The sequence below is a fragment of the Halictus rubicundus genome, chromosome 7, assembly GCF_050948215.1.
Source record: "Halictus rubicundus isolate RS-2024b chromosome 7, iyHalRubi1_principal, whole genome shotgun sequence".
Classification (NCBI taxonomy): Eukaryota; Metazoa; Arthropoda; class Insecta; order Hymenoptera; family Halictidae; genus Halictus; species Halictus rubicundus.
This window is the reverse complement of record NC_135155.1, coordinates 19494440-19519916: the sequence shown is the minus strand read 5'-3', so window position 1 is coordinate 19519916 and position 25477 is coordinate 19494440. Positions and strand designations below refer to the sequence as shown.

General features: G+C 40.0%; 3 protein-coding genes across 4 annotated transcripts in view; 2 read left to right on the top strand and 1 right to left on the bottom strand.

The window, feature by feature from the left end:
• Cht7 (chitinase 7) overlaps nt 1-15256 on the top strand; it is a 28490-nt gene extending 13234 nt beyond the window's left edge. For both annotated transcript variants that reach the window (XM_076790985.1, XM_076790986.1), the window contains exons 2-16: nt 7936-8011; nt 8177-8337; nt 8656-8893; nt 9415-9594; nt 9853-9976; nt 10424-10733; nt 11571-12000; nt 12302-12519; nt 12678-12832; nt 12987-13127; nt 13358-13505; nt 13570-13755; nt 13839-13961; nt 14559-14760; nt 14969-15256. In XM_076790985.1, coding sequence (XP_076647100.1) covers nt 7936-8011; nt 8177-8337; nt 8656-8893; nt 9415-9594; nt 9853-9976; nt 10424-10733; nt 11571-12000; nt 12302-12519; nt 12678-12832; nt 12987-13127; nt 13358-13505; nt 13570-13755; nt 13839-13961; nt 14559-14760; nt 14969-15177 — 2901 coding nt within the window. In that variant the 3' untranslated portion in view covers nt 15178-15256. The remainder of the gene's footprint in view (nt 1-7935; nt 8012-8176; nt 8338-8655; nt 8894-9414; nt 9595-9852; nt 9977-10423; nt 10734-11570; nt 12001-12301; nt 12520-12677; nt 12833-12986; nt 13128-13357; nt 13506-13569; nt 13756-13838; nt 13962-14558; nt 14761-14968) is intronic.
• LOC143355836 (uncharacterized) overlaps nt 1-25477 on the top strand; it is a 92379-nt gene that overhangs the window by 39377 nt on the left and 27525 nt on the right. The window lies entirely within an intron of this gene.
• Nucleotides 4089-24217, bottom strand: LOC143355832 (uncharacterized). The gene is made up of 11 exons (XM_076790980.1): nt 24040-24217; nt 23321-23507; nt 22648-22795; nt 22137-22247; nt 21115-21861; nt 20655-20803; nt 19760-20542; nt 18748-19502; nt 17755-18271; nt 17075-17382; nt 4089-4394 (listed from the first exon to the last, which is right to left on the bottom strand). The coding sequence occupies exons 2-11, from the start codon at nt 23505-23507 to the stop codon at nt 4362-4364; spliced, it is 3738 nt and encodes a 1245-aa protein (XP_076647095.1). The 5' UTR covers nt 24040-24217; the 3' UTR covers nt 4089-4361.

Sequence of the window (25477 nt, the reverse complement as noted above, 5' to 3'; positions counted from 1 at the left end):
CGGCACAATGTTCTTTCATTTCCGTATTGTTTCACCGATCGGAATCGTGCCGGCTTGATGCATAAGCCCTGTCGCTCACAGTCGATTCAAAAACTGACTAATTTATTAAAGATAGAAAGTGAACGGCGGTTCGCGTTCGCGAAAGTATTCGAACGCTCGTTATTAGGACTACGAACAGAGAAAATATACACGTTAGAGATTATGTGTATAATATCGTATCGAGAGGCTATCGGTAATGCGAGGCTACTTGATTGATTTGAAACGTGCACGATTCACGGCTGAGGAATTTCAGCCATGAACTAACAGTAAACCCGGAGGAAGGTAATCGAATTATTTCTTTCGGAATTATTCTTTGAGAAAAGATTTTCAAGTTTCTTTTCGATGTAGAACAGTAATTCCGAATCTGGAACTCTGAGAAATGCAGTGCAGATCCCTCGCCGAAATAGAAATAAAAAAATGTTTTATAACCGCGCGAGTTGAGCTTCGTTTCCGAGATATTAAAGGTTGAATATTTGACTTTCGGAGCTCGTTGTTTAAGCCACGGTCAGCTGGGTGCCCGAGCACACACATGTCCACATGTCGTCGAAAAAACAGAGGACGATGATCCCAACGCCTACGCGAGATTCTCCCTTACCTGGTTCACCTGCTACAGCCTTTTCCCAGCTGTTAACGTTTTAATAGTGGACGTTCATTTTATTCTGTTCGCCCACTCTTAAATTTGAAAAAGCGGTGAAACGGATAACTTTGTAACAATTAATAATATTCATACATGCATCAGGCGAACAAATACAATTCGTACCGCGTACACGAATGTAATTTTAATGAGATTCGAACAGCTGAATCGGAAGAAAAGAAAAGAAAAGAAAAGAAAAGGGTTAGCTTGGAAGAGGAAACGTTATATTATCTATTCATCGACACAGAACAAAGACTTGGCGAAGCGTGATCACGCAGAAACGATTAAGAGAATGTAACGTAAAATAAAATTGCACGTTGAGAAATCTAGCGTGACGATGCAAAGCACGACCAACTAATGCACATTCTGTCAATTGCAAACACAATTTTGAGAAAATGTTTTTAAACTCGTATGCTTTTAAAAAAAGAATAAATAAAATCGATTGTTTGACCCGCCTACACGAGGTTGTCCCTCAAGGGGAAAACGGTAGAGAGTAGACTGGAATTATTTAAATAGGTCTGCTCACGTTTTAATAATATCGCGTCGGCAACGAGACAAAACAGTTGTGAAATCGTGTAGAATAATGTTTGACGTAATCCAAGAAAGGATAATGATGAGCGTAAAAGACAAAAGGAAAAAGTGGGAGCACGTATTGCGACCGCTATCGGTCTGAATAATCGGACTGTATAATCGGCCGAATAATTATGTTCTCCCCTTAATAGGCAATCTGGAGAATCGATTTCTATGGTCGCGAAGAGTCGGCAATTGGACGTTCGTTCGCGACAGCTGGCGATACTAGAGTGATTCTCGAAAATCTGGAACACCGATCATTGGTGAAATTTTCACGGATGGTCGGTCTCGCTGATCTAGTCGACCGAACGTTCAACAATTTTGTGACGTAGGACGTGAACTGTATTACCGAAATAAATTCGTTTCTTGCTTTGGCCTTCGCTAACCGGCTTTGCAGACACGAAAATCTAAAGAAATGTTGTTCGAAGATTAAATATAGATTTGATATGTTTCGCAAGGAAACGTGTAATTTTTATAAAACAACCTATACGTACTAGTCACGTTTCGTGTTCGGTACGATTAGCGTTAAAGAATGCTCCAGCAATTTACACAAGTGATTCCACGATTCCAAACAGCGCGCTCGCGCATTAAAAACCATTATGTATCGAGAGGTTCGTTCCCTTTCCAACAGGAATATCGAATGTTGAATGTTGTAATCTGGATAAATGATGGCTGCGTCAAGAAAACGTTGGAAATTATTGTCATATCGAGTTACAGACGCTTGACTGGCTGGATAACACGAGAAGTCGTGCACCGTTGTCAAAGAACGCGCACTACTACATACGATAAAAGCGCTGCTTAGAAATCTCTGTTGCTCTCTTTCTGCCTCCGTTAGCTCGGCGCGTGCCCTCTTTCTCTGGGTTTGCACGCCTCTGCATACTTGCCGAGCATGCACTGCATAGCGCATAACAGCGCGCTCACCTCGTGTCTAGCTGAATTCAACAGAATTCGCTGTTTTGTCAGTTTTTAATCCGGTGAACGTCAAGAACAATTTTAACGACATCTTCGCTTACAACTGTAGACTGGAACATTATCAAAACAATGTTTAGGAACAATAATCGTCGAGATAATTGTATATTATCTTATCTAGCTACACGTCATCTCACCTAATCGTGTTTACTTGAATATTCAAAGAATTTTTTTTTTGAGATTGTTTCAATAGAATTTCAAGGAAAAGTTTGGCCCGAAGAAAAGTCCAAAATTTTCAAGGTCATCGTTCCGGCTATAATATTTGTAAACGACGCGTGTTCCAGGCCGTTTTATGTTAAAGAGAAAGAACGAATGCAAGCCAGCACGTCGCATGTATGTATGTATGTATGCGAGTAGCCGAACGAACGCGTTGCGACAGCGTAAACATTATATGACTTACCGATCAACGCTGCCCTGATTCGGAAAAGGAGGAGTCTCTATTATTTCTACAAAATCGGTGGCATAATCGGTGCAAATTAAGAAGACAGTTCAAGGCCAGCGATCTGAAGTTACTCCAGTCGCAATTCCAACTTTCATCGTTACGCTAGACTGCTTTCATGAGCCAAAAACAAAAAGACTCGAACGGAATGGAAAGTTTCGCGAAAAGATAGAAAATAGAACGTGTGGGCAACAACATGGCGAGGATGACCTACGGGGATGACCTCGAACGGATAGTCGATCTTATCCCAATAATATAGCACATTATATGAACATTAAATTTAAACGACGTGTACTAGCGTCCTTACGTATTTAAAAATAATGATAATTTGAGTCTACCATATGTACTTATTTTTAGTACTATACACTTATTTTTTCGAATGTATGCATATTTCATATTTTACAACGAAGCGACAGACTGAGGTTGATATAGGTAAATAAGATCACACCGGTAAATCAATATACTTGTTTAATACGAAGTGGTATGCCGTGCACGTGGCGACTGGTCGCGATCGGATCTCGCGGACGCAACTAAAACAAACGAGCCTGAACCGCGCGAGAGCACGTTTCAATCGAAGAGCTACATGACGAGCTCAGGGCAACAAACGGTCAACCCGATTTCGACGTGACTGCCCACTTGGATTTTCGGAATCGTTCGGAGCAACAAACAGTCGGGGAGCGACTGTGAACGTTCGGGGCAACAGACGGTCGGCTCGATTTAGACATGACTGCCCGCTTAGAGTTTTTAATCTTCTAAACGGCTCGTGATATGACCGTTTGTTGCACCGAGCTCTTCATATGCCCTGTGAGAGTGCGAGGGCAGCCAGCACTCTGTCAGACGTCAGACCCACACATCGATATATCCTAACACGAACGTTTCTCTACAAATATTTGTGGACGATTGCGTGTATACACACATGCATGTATGCAACTGAAAAGGGACATGAAAAATATAGAATAAAATATGGTTGCGCCAATATGGTTTTCGAAAGCAAACTGTACTCAAGGATTTCACCTATTTTACGCATCTGTTCACCGTTTACATCTTTTTAGAAAGACTTGGACTGGCAAGTATTCCAAAAAGTTATCTATGAACTTTCACTCCGAGTATGACAGCTCATGCTATGCACGGAAACTACTATGAATCATTAACAACGGAGAAATCAAATAAGAAGAATTAATCGGGACGCAGAAGTGTATTTAGATGATGGAACAATAAATTTTCTAGTACTATACTTGAATAAAGAGGGTCAAGAATGTCACTTTGTTCAAGTGTCCATATGTTTTTGGCTGATAAATTAAACCAATTTTACGCACAAATATATCGAAATATATGTACATGTATCGATGATTCGGTTGCGTACTAAATCGGCTGATGTATTCGTTTCTGATAATCTTCTGTTTTTACCGTAGTTATTTTGAGGAAGACCAACCATTTCTCCATTACCTGAACAATACATATTTCTTGTTATCTGTCGTGAATCTGTGCTGTTTCGACGAGATCAAGCACGAGGTAGATATTATGCAGCAGCAGTATATTTTTTATCTAATCCAGCGATTTTTCCCATTCACTCTCCTTTCTCTGGTTCTTTTAACTGGTTCACATAACTTGTATCTATCTTGTTCTTCTACTTCTAGTACTCACTCTTATATTACTCGCCGTCCTACTTTTACCGTTGCACTTCTTTTCATTTCCTCTTTTTCTTCTTTTTCAAGCCTCTCGGCAAATTTTCGATCGTTCCGCCTAGAAAGATATTAAGGAATTTGAACCATACGTCAAATTGATGATTTAAAAGCTGTGAATTACCGAGACTACGAATTACTTATTAGACTGCGGATTTTTATACAAAATCAAACTTGTCTAATCAGTAAATTAATTTCTTTTCTTAATGATTTTGCAGAGTTGAAAACAATGCGACAGTATTTTTAAATTCTTTGGACCTTTTCAATCTGTCGCGCGAAAGCATAAAATCCGCAGTTTACTTGTAATAGACTTGTTAAACGGTAGACTACGGATTTTTGTACAAAACAAAAATTCGTTTATTTATTCTCGATGCGATGCAATGCAAAGCAAATATCCAAAACACACCTATATCTTTGTATGTCGTAAAAATAGAAAATCTTATGCGTTTGGTACTTGGAGAATTCTCCATATTTGTTGAAATTTCTTATCGACACGATAAGCCGAAAACAAAAGCAAGGAAAGAGTTGTAAAGCGAGGCGCAGAGAAATCCTTATATGTAAATGCATAGGTCAGACGCGAGTTTGCCCCCTTTTGTTCCTTAATCTTCACGGATCGCGTTAATTAGTAGGCAACGATAATAATGAAGCAACTAAAAAGTATAACGTGGAATAATCGCAAACATAATAAAGGGTCTCGTCAGCGTAATTGCAATGTACATGACAATGGAGTGAAAATACGGTAGAAAAGAAAAAAAAAAAGAGACCGTTTTCTACAGCGAGAATGCAATCGGGATTTTAATCTGTTTTCAAGTATTTTCTCTATAATATATCGTGGAAAGATTGTGAAAGATTCGTCCTAAACTCCCAGCAAAGTGGAACATTTCAGATCGAGATGGTTTCTTAGGATACTATGCAACAGTGATTTTCACGATGACAATCGGTCGACGATTGAACGTCAAGAATACATGGAATAAGATCAAGTGTATTATATGCTTACGTTCAGTTTATGTCTGTTACGCGCTCGATCCTTAGTCCACAGTTGTCGTGTGTTGTGTTATAGCTTCGATACTGCGAAAGAGATACTCGAGAAAGTTGGACGTAACACTGTCTGCAACCCGACAAAATAGAAACAAGAAAATAGAGTTTCGGTCAGCCGTTTTAGAAAATCCAGCTTATCACACCGTTGCATTTTACGTTTCTATTTATGTCAACAGTGCTTTCCCTTCATCGCTGCGACAAGTGTCACGAGTACGTGAGCAAACACTCGTCTAGATCTCTCCATTGTATCCTAATTCTGATAAAACAGCGGTAGGTCCTATTAAAAACTATGTACATACATATATATGCCAGAATTTCGTGAAACGTAATCATCCGATTCCAATTTCTATTTTCGGCTAATTAGATTCCCCGCGCGGTTCTAACACGCGTGTCTTAAAAGTACATATCCACCTTGATCCATGAATGATTTTGAAAGTGAAGTCAAATGCACCGCGAACACGGATATTCATCTACAAGTAAATACTTTGGCTTGTGTTGGCGATTCTAATCACTGCTATTTATGTACTTTCTAACATCATCGATATCTTGCAGAGTTTTAATTTAGCAGATCCATTAAGGACTCTTTGTGATGCGACGATAGAGTAAATTAGTAGAAAGTACCTAGACTTTGTTTCTTCCATTGGAATTTGGAACAGCATTGCTCTTGCCGCATTATTCGGACGAATAAAAAGAAGAACGAAACAGAATTTCATTAACTCTTTCGTATAATTCAATGAAATTCGTTTCTCCGGCATAAAATGGAGGACGTTTTGGGAAACTTTCAGTGCTGCGAAGAGTAGTTGGCGAAAAGATGTCATGTTCATTTGGATTGTGCTACATACTTCTATTTTTGTAACACATCCATACATTTATATTTAATTTCACTGTAGACAAACAGTTAACGAACTACCCAATGAATTATTCAAATTAATTATTTTGTAAAATAACATTTTATTTGATAATGTGCTGTTTCGAAATTAGTCGAGATTCAATGTTATAACATTTTTCTTAACGAAATGATTACAGATCGAATATTGACGATTTCCCGAGAATCAGAAACTTTGTGTGAAAGTACTTTTTGGGTCCACTGTATATTTGATTTACTACCGAATGTAAAAGGTTCATGTTATGAAATAAGATATGATATTCATATTTAAGATCAAGAAAAGGAGCATTACTGCACGAGATCCAAACAGATACGTTTTCTTTACTAGAGAAACAACTAAACGTTTCAAGAATATAATAGTTGTTAACCATTTTCTCAAATGGTTCGAAACTTTCTATAACGCTTTCTGTGGTATGGTGGTTCCGTTGTTTTTTTCTTTTTCTTTTTTTTTTTTTTTCACGCGGAGCATTATACCTGTTGTAGACAGACAGGGAAATCCACGAATCTCAATTTTCTGTGAATCATTAATAAAATTTTGCTTGGTAATTCATCGACGAAACCACAGTAGCTTTCTCCAGCTTTTGTCCCATACCGGAAGCACAGCCACGTTTTAAATTCTTTCGTCGCCGTCTTCGAGAGTTGAATAAATTAATAATGCATAACAAACATCGTACAGATACCACAGATATACATATAAATCGTAATTATTTTTATTTCAGTAGACTACCATTTCTCTTATAAATATTAATCAAACATAATTAATACTACATATTTCGTACTTCTAATAAATGTTTAATACTTACTTTAAGACTAAATATCTGTAGCTTGTTGCACAGTTTAAGTACAGTACTTTCCTCGTGATTATAATCGTTCTATAATAATTATAATTTTTTTAATCACATAAATAACATCTCAAAGTGAAACAAACATGTTTTTCATTTTAACTGAGATTATTATGATATTCTATTTTATAAAATAGTAAATGTTACAAGTGTACAATATCATATTCTAGTTGTTATAAAATAACTAGACCGCGTATCGGACTTTTATATAGTAAAATAAGAGTTACCTTTGTTGATTGTAAGAAAAAGAAGTTCGATGAAAATGTGTTTTCTCTTGTAATTATTTAAACCCTTCTGATATCTTTACAGTTTTTTATTTGATAAATTCAGTTTTGTCATAGATGCATAAAATCCGGGGTATAAACATAAGAAAGAGTCTTTAAATACTTTATTCTTCTTTTCCTTTGGAACTCCAAAATGTAATATGTATGTTAGAAATCGGTTGCGACCCGTTCACCTTTTTAGTTCTGGGGTAAGTGCCGTGGGGTTCACATCACAGTCCTCTCACCAAAAAGGCATAGCGTTCCCCACTCCGTGGCCAGATCCGCCCCGAAATCATCCCGATTGGTTCTTCATCCGACACGTCACCGATGACGTCGCGTCAACGGTAGCGTCGGCAATCGGCAATTGGGGATCGGTGTCTCTGTCACCGATTTCAAAGCATCGGCCGACTCTCAGAGGTCGCCGCCCAAAGCATCGGCCGACTCTCAGAGGTCGCCGCTCAAAGCATCGGCCGACTCTCAGAGGTCGCCGTGCTTACCAAGTATGGGTAGCCGTCCCTGATTCGGCCCGAAACATATTGGCGCTAACATGTATCATTCTCGCTTTCTTTTTAGGTGTCGACCAGCAGAACGACCTGCCTGCTGCTCGTCTGCCTGATTGTATTTCTCGGGATCCTCAATGACGTAGAAGGTAATCAATTAATTACGTATCGAAAGAACCAAATAATGATTATATGTAGAAAAACTTGAAGATCTATTGCAAAAACAATCAGAGAATCTCAATGGAATTTTTCTTTCCAACGCTCGTTGGAATGAAACCAAATAAAGTAAGAGTAATCATTGTCGATCCACACAGGCGCAAGAAAACGATTTCGGAGGCCAACAACGAGTAGCTCGTCGAATTCGAACGATCAAGAAGTCTCCGCCAGCGTGAACAGATTCAAAGTCACGAGAAATCGGATCAGCAACAAAAATAAGAAAAATGAAATTCAGACCGGCAAGTCGGAGGACTACAAGGTAGGTACGACCTTGAACTTGTGCCAGATATTTCTAATCTTTCCGATGTGACGATTCTCTCGGTTCTGAACTTGCAATAATTTGTAAAACATAAATTATATTATGGAGGGTGACCCAAAAGTCACCGGATCGTTTAGAGTTCGAAGAATCGTATTTTTTGTTTTGTTTTGTATTGTTTTTTGTTTTTTCGTTTATAAAAGAACAAATGTCAATATCAAAGAAAGTAAAAGGGTTGTTCTATATGTTTCGAAATGGTCTAGTTACTTCGGACGATTCTGTACATGGAACTTTGACATAATTTCAACATTACATTCGCAGCTCGTGTGTTACTATACGAACTGGTCGCAGTATCGTACGAAGATAGGAAAATTCTTACCTGAGGATATTCAACCCGATCTGTGTACGCACATCATTTTCGCGTTCGGTTGGCTGAAGAAGAACAAATTAACGAGCTTTGAATCGAACGACGAAACGAAAGACGGAAAGATCGGGCTCTACGAAAGAATAGGTAGCCTGAAGAAGGGGAATCCGTCTCTGAAAATACTTCTCGCTATCGGTGAGTTTCTAAAACCATTTCTACCTTAGTTGTCAGTTGTCACTACTTTCATACATCCAGTATAGCTGCAACGCGTACAGATTACTTATCAAGTGTTTGTTCATGTAAATAAAATGCAGAGTGAATTTGAAAATAGTTATCGGTTGAGTATAAAAGAAATATCACACGTTAGAAATGATGTTACGCGTATAATAAATATAATGAAAATTTTTGAAGTAAATAGTTTTAACCTGAACAAGCTCATCAATATATTTATTTAAATTAAAATCTTCTGGCACAAAATGTTCACCTAATGGAATGAAAAATGTTTGGAAAATTACCAGATAAGTAATTTTTCATTTATTAATTTCATCTTCGAAAATATGTATTGTATTAATCTTTGTTGAGAAACTTTAGAAGACATCGTGTATTTCCAATAAATACTCTTTATACCTACGATCAAAGAATTTGGTTTTTCGACGAATATAAATGATTCTGTGTATCTTGAAGATGACAAAGTCGTCGCGTATAATGTTTATCAGGTGGTTGGTCGTTCGGCACTCAAAAGTTCAAGGATATGTCTTCGACAAGGTACGCCAGGCAAACTTTCATCTACAGTGCTATACCGTATTTACGCGATCGAAATTTCGATGGTCTCGACATCGATTGGGAATATCCAAAGGGCGGAGATGACAAGAAGAACTATATCCTTTTGCTAAAAGGTAAATGGAAACGATCGACAATTAACAGAATGTTCTGTATCAGGTATACCAGGTATCCATGTATCTTCTTTCTATCATATAATTTGTATTAACTTGAATTTTTCAAAATAATTAAATACTAAAAAGTGTTGTCATTGGATCAGTATCGGGGCAGTACTACTTTACATCTTACAACAGAGACATAAACAAACGTTTTATCGAAGACCGATTATTGTAATCGTGATCGCCTGATTTAAATGAAATACTCTCTGTTGACAGAACTTCGAGAAGCTTTCGAAGCAGAAGCTCAAGAAAAGAAAATGCCGCGGCTTCTTTTGACCGCCGCTGTGCCAGTTGGACCTGACAATGTGAAAAGTGGATACGATGTTCCAGCTGTTGCCAGGTACAATTCACGTTTACCGTAAATTCGAGTACGCAGACATGTGTGCGCGTAGAATATTACACTGCAGTTTCTCATGATAGAAACATCAGATTAGCTTGAAGGGATGCGCTTAAAGAACAAAACGAGTCGAAATTAATTACAGTAGAACAGAACCTCGATTATCCAAACTGAACGAGGGCACATGACTCTAATAAAATCCTCCCTTAAATCAGCGCCTAGTTTGTCCATTCTGTACATTGTGAGAGAACAAGAGAAGAATTGAAATCATAGTTGATCGCCAGATCAACTTTTGTCCGCTACTGTGAATCATGCCGACTTACGCGACATACGCGAAGCAACAAATAATGCGAGTAACTGAGCGAGTAATGCGTGATATCTCTGCAGGGTTAAGGACTAACGACGCCATAGTGGAAATCTGCTTTATAATTACCGCACACGTTTGTTTAGCTACTTGGACTTCATCAATTTGATGGCGTACGACTTTCACGGGAAATGGGAAAGAGAAACGGGACACAATGCGCCTTTGTATGCCTCGTCGTTGGATTCCGAATGGCAAAAGCAGCTTAGCGTGGATAACGCGGCTTCGATGTGGGTCCGACTAGGTGCCCCTAAAGAGAAATTGATAATTGGCATGCCTACCTACGGCCGATCCTTCACGTTGTCGAATCCTTCGAATTTCCGTGTTCACTCGGCTGCTAGCGGCGGTGGAAAGGCCGGCGAATACACCAAGGAGTCCGGCTTTCTTGCCTATTACGAGGTATTACTGATTTCTCTGCATACACTTCTGTCGAAATCGAATTCACTTATTCGCTCCAACACTCGTTCTTTCGATACGAGAATCTTACGTCTATTGTTTTGCGTCGACGATCAAGTAGTAAAACGATGATGCGTTCATCTTTCAGTCTAGAACCGCGCTTACTTCAGAAACGAGGTGTACGTATAGATTTTATGGCGGATGTGCATGCACGGAGTCAGGTGTAGAAAGCCGAGGGTTAATTAAAAATCAGCGCGGCTACTCACGACACAGCGGATGTACACTACCGTCCATAAATCACTGTACACCTGGTTGTTCTTCGGAAATTTTCTCAGGAAAATACAAACTGCCGTACAGTACCTGCACGTAAAGCACTTTTACTAGACATTCTTCTTTGCAAGTTAGCGATCCGAAACTTTGCTACAACAAATCACTTTTCACCTGTGAAAGAAATGATGTTTTAATCTGGTAACAAGGTGATTTTTCAATTCTGAGCGCCTACAAAGTCGTAACGCATAACTAGAACTGTGGAAGAAATTGTCTAAATCCATTGTAAAGATCGATCGTTAAACGAAAATGTATTCCTGCTTTTTAATCATGTACAATATTAGGTGTCTACAAAATGAATTTGTAGCCCTTGTAATCAATTAATTATTTGTGACGTTGTTATAAATTCAAATGGGTCACTGAATTCGTTAGTTTCCTGTAAGGCGTGTTGCTGGCTCGGTGGTCGAGTGTGATTACAGTTACGATAGAGAGCTTTGCGACAGTTACGGGGAGATACTACCGTAGACGGTAAACGATGTCGTGAGAAATATCAGTATATTTTTGTTAACAAAGATCTGCGAGATGCTACAAAACGGCGCGGCCTACGTATGGGACGACGAGATGAAGGTGCCATATTTGGTGCAACACGATCAATGGGTCGGCTTCGACGACGAAAAATCGATTCGCATAAAGATGGATTGGTTGAAGAGTAAAGGCTATGGTGGCGCGATGGTGTGGACGGTGGACATGGATGATTTTAATGGAACCGTTTGCGGCGGAAACGTCCGGTACCCATTGATTGGAGCAATGAGGGAGGAATTGCTGGGAATTTCGAGAGGACCAAACGCGAAGGACGTCGATTGGACCGCCGTTGCTACCACAGTCACGGAGGTCGTTCAAAAGAAACCGGAAGCTTACAAGATATCGGTATCGGAAGTTGTTAACAAATCGAAAAAAGTGCAGAAGCCGGCAACACAGCTGGTCATCAACACTCCGCCAAACGGTAAGTTTGCGGTAGTGCATGTACCATATATATATTTAATTCTATTTAAAAAGAACAATTTCAAACAGTAAAAAGTTATTTCACTATACTCGAGTAATTTGTATATTGTATTTGTTATACATTCGCATGCATATATTGTTACGCTTCGGGATCACTGTCCGAACGATGTCTCGCGGAATTTTTAAGATATCACACGGCGCATTGGTGGGAAATACGAGACCGGACCGCGTAAGATTACCTGACATTGATATTCGAGTGAACCAACCTGTTATTTTTTTTTTTTTGTTTTTTCTGTACGCAGAAAGAGAGGCCCAGTCTATCTGCTATCTGACGAATTGGTCGCACAGAAGGCCAGGAGCTGGAAGATTTATGCCAGAGGACATCGATCCGACGCTCTGCACTCATATAGTCTACGCGTTCGCTACCTTGAAGAATCACTTGCTCGTCGAGGAAAGCGACAAGGATTCGGAGATGTACAACCGGCTTATCGCTCTTCGCGATAAGAATCCGGACATCAAGGTGAAATCTTTCGCAATGTTTTATCATTTTCTTTCTCTGAGATTTCGGCGATACCCCCACCTCTCGGCACATTGACCGTTCACTCGGCGTCCACAAAAATGGAGGCAAATCAATAATCTAAAGGATTCTATGTACATGAAAAATGATTTCCATTGCAGATACTGTTAGCGATTGGTGGTTGGGCTTTCGGATCGACACCGTTCAAAGAGCTGACCAGCAACACCTTCCGTATGAATCAGTTTGTGTACGAGGCAATCGATTTCTTGAGAGAATATAAATTCGATGGTCTGGACGTCGACTGGGAATATCCGCGGTAAAATGTTCAATCTAAACTGTTAGCTTTTAATTGGTCAGGCTCTTAACTTTTAATTGTTCGTGGGATGCCGGAAAGAAAGACCTGACTAATATTAATACTTTATATTTCTTCGAAATTCGTTGTTGCAACAATTTCTGTTGAAATGCATTAGGGGCGGAGATGATCGAGCAGCATATATAAATCTCTTGAAAGAACTCAGACTGGCCTTCGAGGGTGAGGCGAAGAGTTCTGGCCAACCGAAATTGATCTTATCGGCGGCAGTACCTGCTAGTTTTGAAGCTATCGCAGCTGGGTGAGTTTGTCGAAATGATTACTTTATTACTTTAATATTTTCATTTAAGACAGTAAACACATTAGAAGAATTGAAAAATACTGTTGTATCGTATTGTTATAATAGCAATGAGTTTAAAGATTCTATTTTCGGTCCCGTGATGTGCTTTTATCTTTCGAAGGATTAATCTATAATTCTGTTAACTGGTACTCGAGTTTAGTAGTACTACACTAAATTCTCCCGACTTCCAGGTACGATGTACCCGAAATATCAAAGTACCTGGACTTCATTAATGTTATGACGTACGACTTCCATGGCCAATGGGAACGACAAGTCGGTCACAACAGTCCGCTGTTTCCTTTGGAAAGTGCTACCAGCTATCAAAAGAAATTGACTGTGGTAAGTGGAAACTGGAAGGAGAATCCATTATACATATATTGATTTGTTACTGATTTTATCACAGGATTATAGCGCGAGGGAGTGGGTGAAACAAGGTGCTCCAAAAGAAAAGTTAATGATCGGTATGCCGACTTATGGCAGGTCCTTCACATTAGTGGACAAAGAGAAATTCGACATTGGAGCGCCAGCTTCCGGTGGTGGAACGGCTGGAAACTTCACCAACGAATCCGGATTCCTCTCCTACTATGAGGTACGGCATAAATAATGATCGATAAATTAGTTAAAAAGTTAACGGAGAATTACGGGCTCGGAACAACGTTTTCGAATGTGCAGGTTTGCGGCTTCCTAAACGAAGATAATACCACTCTGGTCTGGGACAGCGAGCAACAAGTACCTTTTGCGTACAAAGACGATCAGTGGGTCGGATTCGACGACGAAAGGAGCCTTATAAATAAGGTAAAAATAATAGCTATTATTAGAGAAGAATTTTAACAACTTCCTGACATTCGGATCGACTAAGTTTTCTACCCTATATCTCCTTCTTAATATTCATTATGCTTTAAAAATAAGTATGATTAACGTAGGCACAGTAATCGGGTCCCTTAGCCTACACCGCATTCTAGAAATATAATGAATCTTCAGTTTGGCGGTTTAAAGGTCTGGATTGAAAATCTAGTTAGGTACTACTGATCGGCTCCGAGGATCACGAATTAATAAATTGTTGGCTGCGTCTGAAATGTTATTACTAAACTGTGAATTTTATTCATTTACGAAAAACTAAGTAGGCATTATGTATAAGGTGGCTACTAGGTATTATTTTGATCTGATCGAAACTGCTAAAGAACCAATCAAATTTCTATTCGGCTCCTGTTTCTTACAACTGGTACTTACTCGACCATTTCTATTGTATTTTGCCAAAAAAAAAAAAAAAAAAAATCGTAATCTAATCACTATTATGTGAACAGAATATAAATACTAAATGAGTTTTTCTATTATCGATTAGATATACGGTAACTTTCTTCACTCTTCTACTCGTGTTGTCGACTATTTTAGATGCAATGGCTGAAAGACGAAGGTTTCGGAGGTATAATGATATGGTCAGTGGACATGGACGATTTCAGAGGATCATGCGGGGGCGGGAAATACCCATTGATTAAAGCGATGAAGAAAGAACTGCAGGACTATAAAGTAAAACTGGAGTACGACGGCCCTTATGAAAGCAACTTGAGAAATGGAAAGTACACCACCAAAGACCGTAAGTATTTTTCCTATTTGCATACAAAATACTCGTCATAGTCGCACTCTTCGTAAAATAATGCGCAATATGTACAACGTGATTGCAAATGTTTTCTTCCTCCATATAAATACGAAAGATTTCTCGGCGTCTGGTGGTTAATCGAACAATTAAAACAAATGACTTGGAATCATGGAAAATCTGACTAACAGAGCCCATCTTTTCGCAGCGAACGAAGTGACCTGCGACGAGGAGGACAACCACATATCTTATCATCCGGATAAGAACGACTGCACGATGTATTACATGTGCGAGGGTGAAAGGAAGCACCACATGCCCTGTCCGGTGAACCTGGTGTTCAACCCGAACGAGAACGTGTGCGACTGGCCGGAGAACGTCGAGGGCTGCTTGCAGCACACGCAAGCGCCGCCAGTGTAGAGAACATCGTCAAGGGAAGTCGCAAACAAGAACGAAATAGTAAAAAGGATCTCCCGATGTTCGCGGCTGTAACATAAAACCGTGAGAAATCTACGTGGCGCAGCGCGGCGCAGCGCGGCGTAGGGACGCTCAAAGTACATTCGCGATATTCGTTTGCCGAGACGCAACAATTTCTCGCTAAACAAAATTGTTCGATCGTCGCCGATATTCCGATTTCTTGCGTCTTTTTCTTCCATTTGTTCCCGTTTCCTTTCAACGATCCTTCCTCTTTTCGGCCGCGTTCTCTCTTCTTCTGTCGTTTGTATGGCAAAAAGAAAAAAGAAAGAAAAACACGTACTCTGTCCAACTACCATGACAAATTTTTTCTATATGTAAATAAAAGGAAATTCTTCGATGGAACGGAGCCAAAGTTGAATTTTGACCCTCGTTCGTTGAATCGTTCGCGTGATCGCCGAGGGCAAGTGAGCGGACGCGTGGCGTTAACTAGTTCTCCCTTTTTATTTTATTTTTATAACGATACATAAAAAACCACGATTTTATTGTTCTAAAGTCTGCGTATTGTATCCGTGTTTCGGCGTAAGCTCGTCCTTATTTCTGTCTCTTTCCAAATTCAATAAGAACACCGGCTTAGAGAGTAGTCGTACGGTAATTAACTTTACCAGTTTAGTCGTTCGTAATACGGCCGTAGCCTTAATAAGCGAAACTATTGTTCTACAGAAATCATGTATACGTATATGTATAGTTATCGTCTCATCAATCGTACGATATTTGCGAGCAACGCCCGAATTTGCGATTCTCTCTCTCTCTCTCTCTCTCTCTCTCTCTCTCTCTCTCATCTATCTATTTATCTATCTATCTATCTCTATCTCTGTATCTGTCTCTTTCTTTTTCTCTCTTCCATTGACGATATGAAATCAAGAAGAAAATAATCATCGATGAATTCTCGGTAGATACATATCCTATCGTTTAGCAGTCGCTCAAAATTTAGTACCTAACATGGTATTGTATACCACGACGAAGTCAAGCTGATCTATATTACAATTCGATAGAAAATTTTGCGGTAAAAAACTTTATCCTCTACAAAAGGAATACGAACAGTATTAAACGTGTCGTTATAAGTAAAAATAACATTCCTTGGCCCTTCATTTGTGTCTAACGCAACGGCTACCATATTCGATTTAGAATTTTCTGTTCACCGGGACCCTTCTTGTATAATAATAACGCAAAGCTTGAATGAAAAGTTGTTGACTGCTTATTGTAACGGTAAACTGTGACACACCATCTTGGAACGGAGCGACATACGGGTAAGTAAAGAATATTAACTACTTTACAAAATATGTACACGTGAACGCATTAAAAAATGTTCTTTGTACTCTCAAATTGCGTTCGAACTGCAATTTGCGCTAGCACAGATGCATGCAGGCGGTTGGTTCGTTTCAATTTTCGGCAAAACGTACTGTACAGTTCTAGAAAAGTGATCGACCGACACTGTTCGACATATTATTTGGATTTATAACCTTGGATAAACGTTTCTGGTAGATCCGTATTACGGAGAATTTTAGAAAAATATCGACAAACTTCATCGGCAGGATCTACTCGTAGACGCGTTCACGGTTCATCATTCCATCCACTGCGTCGGCAGTGCATCTTTATGTAAAATAAAAATGTCTCTTTTCTCTTGAAAATATTAACAAGTTGGAAATAATAGAATCATATTGTTAGATATTTTCACTGTTTCGTGTTTCACCTGTTCACTTTTGCCGTAAATGCATAAAATCCGCAGTCGGTCTGGTGATGCGACACAATTAATGTTGATATGATCTTATGATATGATAGAATTTTTCTAGAGGCTTAGGAGCTAGTTCGATCAGCGAGTTCAAATTCATTTGACTATTACCGTTAGAAGAATAATGTCGACTATAGCTAACCAAGTTGTGGCAAGTCTTTCGTAGTTGCCGGAGCTAAGAGCGGAAGCTTGGCAGGCAGTGTGAGGTGTTCCCAATGTTAATAACACTTTGTCGGACGAATAGGATGGCGTGGTCTCCGTGCAGACCGCTCTCCCAGCGATCATTCTCAGTTGTCTAGCATCCGATTGGGAAGCAGTGTGTATCTGTCGGGATTCTCGGAGCCATCTTCGTAACCATAAACTGAGCCAAGCAATCTCGCAGTCGCATTCCAGAGGATTTCCCGACACTTGCAATCCTCCTGAAAAATTTTATAATTTATACAAAAAAAAAGAGAAAAAAAGAAGACGAAAGCATTTTTCATGAGAAAAGTTTTTTCCCCTGAACCTCAAGGTCAAGGTTAATTTTGCGGCACCTTTCTTACATGGATTCCCATGAAACCGAGGATGTAAAACCACGCAAAGATAGTCGCGACATATAATTTCTTTACATCCTGTACATCTAACAACACGAACAAAGGAAATCAAAGAAACTTATAGGTTTACAGTATGTAAGAAAAGAAAACGAGCGAGGTTTCACACTGAAGAAGGTACGAGGGTGAAATGTAGCGATCGACAACCGAATATCAGTTAGAAATTACAGAGAACACAAACAACCAACTAATTCTTCTTACCGGCAACCATATTGGTTCCAACGCTTTCCCACGATAGATTTCCGTAGATGACGGACGGGCTGAGCTCGTTTATATGATTGTTCCGCAAGTCCAACGTTAGTTGAGATAATCTTTTGGTCAAAGAAAGAAATATGTCGGACTGTAATCTTCGAACATGGGTATCCTTGATCCGCAGTATCAGTTCACCACCTTCGATGGTAGAAAACGCTTCCGAAGAGATCACCTCGAGGTCGCTGCCAGAGATAGTCAGTTCTCGGAGTTGCTTCGTGAAAACGTTCTGTATTTGATGTTTCAACAGGTGTTCGGTAACTTGTATCTCGACAGTTCTCAATGGCAATCCGGTTAGCAAGTGGCGGAGATGAAAACCGTCAGCTTCGGGCCAGGTTTGAATGCGAAGGTGCTTCAGGTATTTCAAGACGCGTAGGCAATCTTTGTCGACCGATCTGGTTCTGTTCAAGTTGGTCAGCTTCAGATACTCTAGCCTCGGATAACCCATGAAACTCTCCTTCGTCAGCTCCTAAACGAATTGTTTCTGTCATTATTTTCGATTTCTCATTTCACCGATACATAGTTCATAGATTTCTTCTTCGAACGTGACATTGAAACTTTTAAAGAAACAATATACAATAGAACAATAAGATCGTAGTGAAACGACGAAAAAGTGTAATACACGAATTTCAGATAATATGTATGTCGTTCTAAAAAGGGGAAGCTTCAAACTTTGAATAAACTCTGTCGTAGTTTCAGTCACGAAAAGAATTTCCAAAGTTTTCACAGACTGAATTGTATGTGGCATTTTCAATAAAAACCACGTCTTCGGTTTCTTGCCGGCTACGAAATGAACTCAAATTTATCGTCGTGCAATAAGTTTTTACGAATTTATCATTGTTTAGATAGAGACAGTGTTTCGAGAATCGGGCACGTTAGCGTTCGTATACTCGTTGGATCCACTGTACATATAGCCGGGGCACTGCTGTACTTTTCGAACCTTACCTCTATCGGGTTTCCAGAAACTTCGAGCTCTCTCAAGAGGTTCAGTTTTATGTTGGGCATAGAGGTGAGCGAATTGTTCGGCAGCAGAAGAACCCTCAAATCTTGCAGAAACTGAAACTGTTTGTCGGTGGTCGAGTCTATATGATTAAGGGACATGTCCAGTACATTCAGATTTGTCAGAGGAAGAACAGGAATTTCCCTGAAGCCACAGTTCACCATGATAAGTTGTCTCAGGCTAGGAAGATAATGAAAGAGCTCTTTAAAGTTCGCCTGGAGAACACTGTGGGAAACGTTCAATCTGAGCAGATTTCCGAGGGAAACGAACGAATTGTCCGGCAGGATCGTCAATCTGTTGTGCGCCAAATTTAGGGAAACCATTTGCGAGGTCGGGAAAGCGGTCGAATCAAGGTGATCCACATAATTATCCGCTAAATTGAGGTCTCGCAGGGTGTAGCTAACCTCGAAGAAAGACGACGAAGGTACAACGGTAAATTTGTTGTAACTCATATCCAAAATTTCCAATTTCGTTCCTCTGAAAATGTCCCGCGGCAAGGATCTCAATCTGTTGTTCGACAGGTTCAATATTCGCAGATTCTTCAGATTTCGGAACTGCTCTGTCGACAGCTGACTAATCTGGTTGTGGCTCAGATCCAGCTGCTGTAGCAGCACTAAACCGTGAAACGATTGTCTTTTCAAGCTTTCCAACTTATTCTCTTGCAAGTTCAGCGTTTCCAAGTAGCTCAGTTCGAAGGTACCTAGAATATTGCAATAACTGAAAAAACGATTTCCATTAGGGTGCAAGGGAACTGCGGAACAGTTTTGGCTGATAGGGGAAATGCGCCTAAATTCTACCCGAATTTAAGAAGTTTCGATCAACTGGTTGGTAGAGTGCGGATTTGATGGATTCGCGACGAACACGGGTGGATGAAAGACGAACCGAAGCTTCGAGGAATCACGTTTCTCGATCGGTGGAACAATTTAGATAGATTTCCTCTGTTATGGGGCTTCCTACCTGCCTCGAGAGTGACCAGCAAGTTGTTACCAAGATCCAAGTGTTTCAGGTCCGGCGTGCTGGTGAACGTATCGGCAGGCAGCTGGCTGATATTATTGAAGCTCAAGTCTAATCTAGTCAAGTTGTTCATCGAACCAGCAGAATGGATCAGCGAGATCGCGTTGTAAGAAACGTTCAGAGCGAAATCCGGTCCTCCGATCTCCGAAATCGCTTCCAAATCCAAACTGGTCAACTTGTTGAATTCCAAATGAAGGAAGCGCAGACTGGGCAAACCGTAGAACGCGTTTCTCTCCATTTTGAAGATTCTGTTGTAGGCCAACGATATCGTGACCAACTTCGGACAGTCGACAATGGATTCGGACGCAAGGACCTTGATCCGATTCCCGGTTAGATCCAACGATTTTAATTCCGTCAAATTATGGAAACTGAACTCTGGTATGGCCTCCAGGAAATTGTAACCGAGCTTGACGTCCCTCAGCTCGGGATGAACGCTCGATAGAAATATCCGTTCCGGCAGATAGTGCAGCCGATTCGACTCCAAGTTGATGTACCGTAGCTCTTGGAACGAATAGAACGCGGTAGCCTCTATGGTCTGGAAATTGTTGTTGTCTAGGACCAGCCAGAGAAGACTCGAAAGCGGTCGGAGAGCTCTTTGAGGAAAAACGTCGGTCGCAAACGCGAAACTCAGCTCGAGAATGTTCAGACTCTCCTCGAAACCGACGAAACAGTCGTCGTCCAGCTCCGTCAGATGGTTGAAGGACAAGCTGAGCTCCTTCAAGTTACCTAAAATCACCGTTCCAATTACCAAAAGTTCGACAATGAAATGTCTGAATCACTCCGTGAAAAACAATCAGACTGTTGGGAAGAAAATACATAATTTTAGTCGAATGCATACTTGCTCCTTTGAAAGTTTCCTTGCTCAATTTCGTCAAGACATTATTCCTAAGCAACAGAATTTCAAGGTCCTCTGCCCACTCGAAATCTCCAGGTTGTACATGAGAAATCTTGTTGTAGCCAAGATTTAAGTGCAGTAGCCTCTGGCATCTGACTCAACGAATAGCCGAAACATAGCATTAAAATCGAGTCTAGGTACAATGTAAATATTGAAAATGATTCATTTTTAAAGACTAGGATATCGCATGATTTGCATATTTCTTATAACAAATGTCGTTGAAAGAGAAAAAAGAAACAAGAAAAAGGAAAAAAGAAAAAAGAAAAAGGAAAAAAGAAAAAAAGAAAGGAAAAAAGAAAAAGAAAAAGAAAAAAGAAAAAAGAACAAAGAAAAAGAAATGAAAAAAATGTCGATTAAGTTACACCAGATTTTTTGCATTACACGGCCGAAGCAATAAAAATACCTGCTGAGAGCCGAAACTGGAACTGTGTCCAAGCTGTTGGTGGCAAGCGAGAGGGCTCGTAAATTTTCCGCAAACTCTTGAAACGCGTCGCCGGAGATGTTCCTGATGTCGTTATTGGCGAGATACAGGTATGACAATTTTCTTAGCCGGCTAACAGCGGCTGGAACATTCGGTAGGTCATTGTTTTCCAGATTCAAATACTCGAGCGTATCCTCGAGTCCTCGGAAAGCCTCGTCGTCGACGTTCTTGATCGAGTTCGAAGACAGATGGATCCTCTTGATGTCGATGCCATCGAAAATCCCAGCGGGTAGGGACGACAGCTTGTTACTGTCCAGGTTGAAGTCTTTGATCCTCAAGGTTCGATTCGTCGAGCTAACCATGCGAACCGATTCGATGCAGTTCTCGCTGACGTCCACCAGCTCCAAGCTCGAACTCTCGAAATCTGACAACTCGAGGCTTTTCATATCGTTGCCCCTTAGGTACAACCATGTCAGATCCTTCAAGGTTTTCAACGACGACGGAAACTGCTTCAATAGATTGCTGTTCAAGCTGAGCGTGTGCATATTCGGCGGCAAACTGTCCGTCGGAAGATCCTCGATGTTGTTGTTGTCGAGATTCAGCCAGACCAGAGCCTTGAACGTCGAAAAAATTTTTGGTATCTCGATGATCGAATTGTCCCCGAAGAACACGTTCGTCAGCGTATCCTTCGTGTGGCCCCAATCGCCGTCCAACGATGTCACATGGTTGCTACAAGCGAACCATTCGGCCATGACGACAACTTTGCATTTTCCGCGATAGGGTTTATTTTACAGACACGTGTTAACCGTTGCGTCGGCAACCGGGTACGCGTGAGAAATCATTCGCACGATTTAATATTGTATTCACAGGTTTAGAGAGGAGTTGGTGGACACGCGACACGCGGCATGCGGCGGTTAAATGGTTAAAAGGACAAAAGTGTGTTAATCTGCGTGTATCCGTTTCATTTATCATCTTACCATCTTAATCGATCGTCGTGTACTCACCTGTGCATGTTCAGCCAATCTAATTTCCGAAGCTCGCGAAACGCCTTGAAAGGTACATCCTCCAGGGCATTGTAACTGAGATCCAACGAACGCAAACTATCCGCGATACCTCTAATAACAGAGCCGGTGCAGGTGTGAATGTCTTTTTATCTTTGAAAAGAAAGAGACATAAATCTTTCTACGGACGGAATCGAGGAGCTAGATTGCAGATCAAATGCATCGAATGCATCAAATGCGAGGGGCATCCTGAAGGTTATTGCAACCATAAATGAAAGTATTTCTAGTATGCCACGAACGAGCATTTTCCTGTTCATACAACAGTTTTCTGTTATCTAATACCTACGTGATTCGTACGCTACAAAAAGAGAAACAGCTAATCGATCGAAATACGCGACGAAAATCTCAAGACGAACCGTTTAGTAATCGGAATACTCGAAACTTGTTCGAGTAGCATATATCAACATTAAGAAATATGCGACTGGAAGGATCACATATTCCGCGACTTACTTACGAGAAAGATTTTTCAGCGATATTGGAGAGCCGATTGCTCATCAATCCCAGAGCCTCAACGTCCTCTGTGCCGGCGAGTGCATCGTTGTCCAGCGATTGCAATCCAGAACCGGCTACATCCAGCTGAGCCACATAACTCACGGTGACATCTGTGATCACAGTGAAAGCATCAACAAATGACACTTTCTAAGAAATAATCGAGTAATGTTTCGGTATTCTTAACGGTAGACTCTTAACGCTACCAAGCACAAACAAGGGACACTGTTCAATTGATAACATCGCGCAGAATTTCTTCTACATAAGATGCAACAAATGCTAGCAAAGGCTGTTCCGACTTTGGAGATCAACACAGATGGAGGGAAGAACAACAACAATGCGAATGAAGGAGAATGGCACAACAATCTGTTCAAAATAAATGATGTTTATCTTCTAAGCATAGATTAGAATGACACGAGAGACGTCGAATTGGCGATTGATCGTATCTAGAAAAGCATCGTATCTAATAAACTATGATAGTAATAGAATCATACTATTTCATTTCTAATCGATCATCGTCCTTCTACCCTTGTTGCTCTCCCAGGGTCGGGACAGCTATTGCCGAAGCGATTAGCAAATGCAAAATCATTTCAAATCCGCAAGTCTACCATATTTCTAAAAGATTTTAGCGTGCCTACCGGGAAATCTGGCAAACGGTGTCCCCATACAGCTGATATCCATTTTCGTGAAATCTTGATCGTCTTGCACCCAACACATGCACATCGAATTGAACGAGCATGGCACGTTGTAGCACTCTATCACGCTCGATGCACAAAAAACGAAAATAATCTTGATCCAAACACAATTCAGCTTATACGAAGACATCTGAGAGAAACGAATACGCTACGATTTAAAATTTGGCTAACATTACGTTCAAGAGTAGGTTATTGTTACTTGGTATACTTTTATTTGGAGAATATTTAATAATCAAGTTCGTAACAGAAAATAATCATTATTAAATAATATGAAGGAAAAACAGGTGAGATTAATGTTAATTATTAAACATGTCAGTATATATATATATATATATATATATATATATATATATATATATGTAGTCATGTTCATGATTTTTCTTAGCAGATTAATTTCTGTTAACGAATCATTTGGATTTGTTAATTAGTTGTCGATGTCGCGTACAGAAAACTCGCAAAAAGCATCAGAATTTCTTTTTTCCGGCCTTCGAACCCCGAATTCTTTGTTTTTAGACAAAACAGGTATTTTCTATACCGGTAGCGAAGATAAAAGGGGGTAAGGGTGCGTTACGTATGCAAATGGAAAAACAGAAAATATGTCGAGTACGACCTAAAAGGTGGAGAATTTCAGGGGAAGGAGGAGAAACTGACAGATGACAAACCTTTTCGGAAAGTGATTAACGCAATGTTTGTCCGTAAATTGATCCGCAAGTCGGAATCAGTCGAGATCGTTTAAGAAACGATGGTGTCGTTCGGTGAACTTTTACATGTTATTTTTCCGGTGACAGCCAAGAGATCTAAACGGTGCGAGTAAACAACGGGCCGCGAACTCGAGGGAAAAGCTACTGAAAAGCTACTGGCACGAAAGCGCATGTTCCTCCAGCTCTATGGATCGAACCGAGCACGACACGTACCTAAAGCTACGTTCAAGCTTCTGCAGCCAGTGTTGGGCATCCAATTCCAATTCCAATGTTGACATTCTATTCGAATAAAAGCATGGAATAAATAATTATTCGTTATTCGATTATTCGTCATTTCTTATTTGCAATTGCATCTGGGCCAATGTGCTTTACGTATATACATATCGTGTCATGAAACGACTGGAAATATAAAATAATTTTTTTTAATTAATGTTTCCTGCGTGATAGACAAGGGACATACTGGAAGTTGATTAACCATTCGAAAATATGACCAATTCTCGTATTGTTCCCAAAATGAATATTTAGAGAATTGTAAAATGATGATGAATTTTATTTTTCATCCTAATGATTTTAATAGGTCGAGAATAATATAATAGTGCTTTTAAATTCTTCTGAAGCTTCTTCTAATGATGTCGATATTAGTTGTCCTTCTTTATTTGGTTTAATAAAGAGAAGACGAGGAAAAAAGGAAGCAAAATGAGCCACGAAAAAGTGAAAGGTTGTCAGTTTATTCGACCGTTTGTCTCTGAATCCGATCTTTATTGAAATCGAAAGGCATCTCTCTCTCTCTTTCTCTTTCTCTCTCTCTCTCTCTCTCTCTCTCTCTCTCTCTCTCTCTCTCTCTATCTCTCTCTTTCTAGATCCAAGCACATCGTGTTCTGAAAATTGGTACCGAAAGGAATCCGCAGGAGGTAGGGATCGTCTCGCGATTCGTTCGATACGAATCAACGATTTTCATTTGGAACTACGGACAAATCCAAGTAACACGTGGCAGGTAGCGATCGAGTGCTCGAAGGAGACCAACGAACAGTTTAAAAATTTACCAAGTATTTCTATTAGTGCGAGTCAGCTATTTTTGAAGTGATATAACGGTTATAACGTGCGCGTGCATGAAAATTAACGCGTCGACTGCTATGCTGGATACGATTTTGCGACCAGGTTTAAACGTGAATCTTAGGTACAACGCACTCGTGCAAACTGGATTTTAGTAGGATCTGAAGGAAATAAAGAGTTCACGATTTTATGAAATACTGTGACTGTGTTTCTGTGCTAATTTTTAGGCTGTTTATTTGGCAATCAACGTGGCAATATTAGAATTTTTTAAAGAGAAAAAAAATCATCTTTTCAAGCATCTTTCTCTTCTTTCCCATATTTTCTATTACAATTAGACTGTGGCGTT

Excerpts from the sequence above, each read along its gene's own strand:
- LOC143355832 (XM_076790980.1), bottom strand. The coding sequence starts at position 23,507 with ATGTCTTCGTATAAGCTGAATTGTGTTTGGATCAAGATTATTTTCGTT. Across the intron at positions 21,862-22,136 it reads GATTGGCTGAACATGCACAG|CAACCATGTGACATCGTTGG; the intron begins GTGAGTACACGA and ends GTTCGCTTGTAG. Across the intron at positions 19,503-19,759 it reads GCTGGTCACTCTCGAGGCAG|GTACCTTCGAACTGAGCTAC; the intron begins GTAGGAAGCCCC and ends GCAATATTCTAG.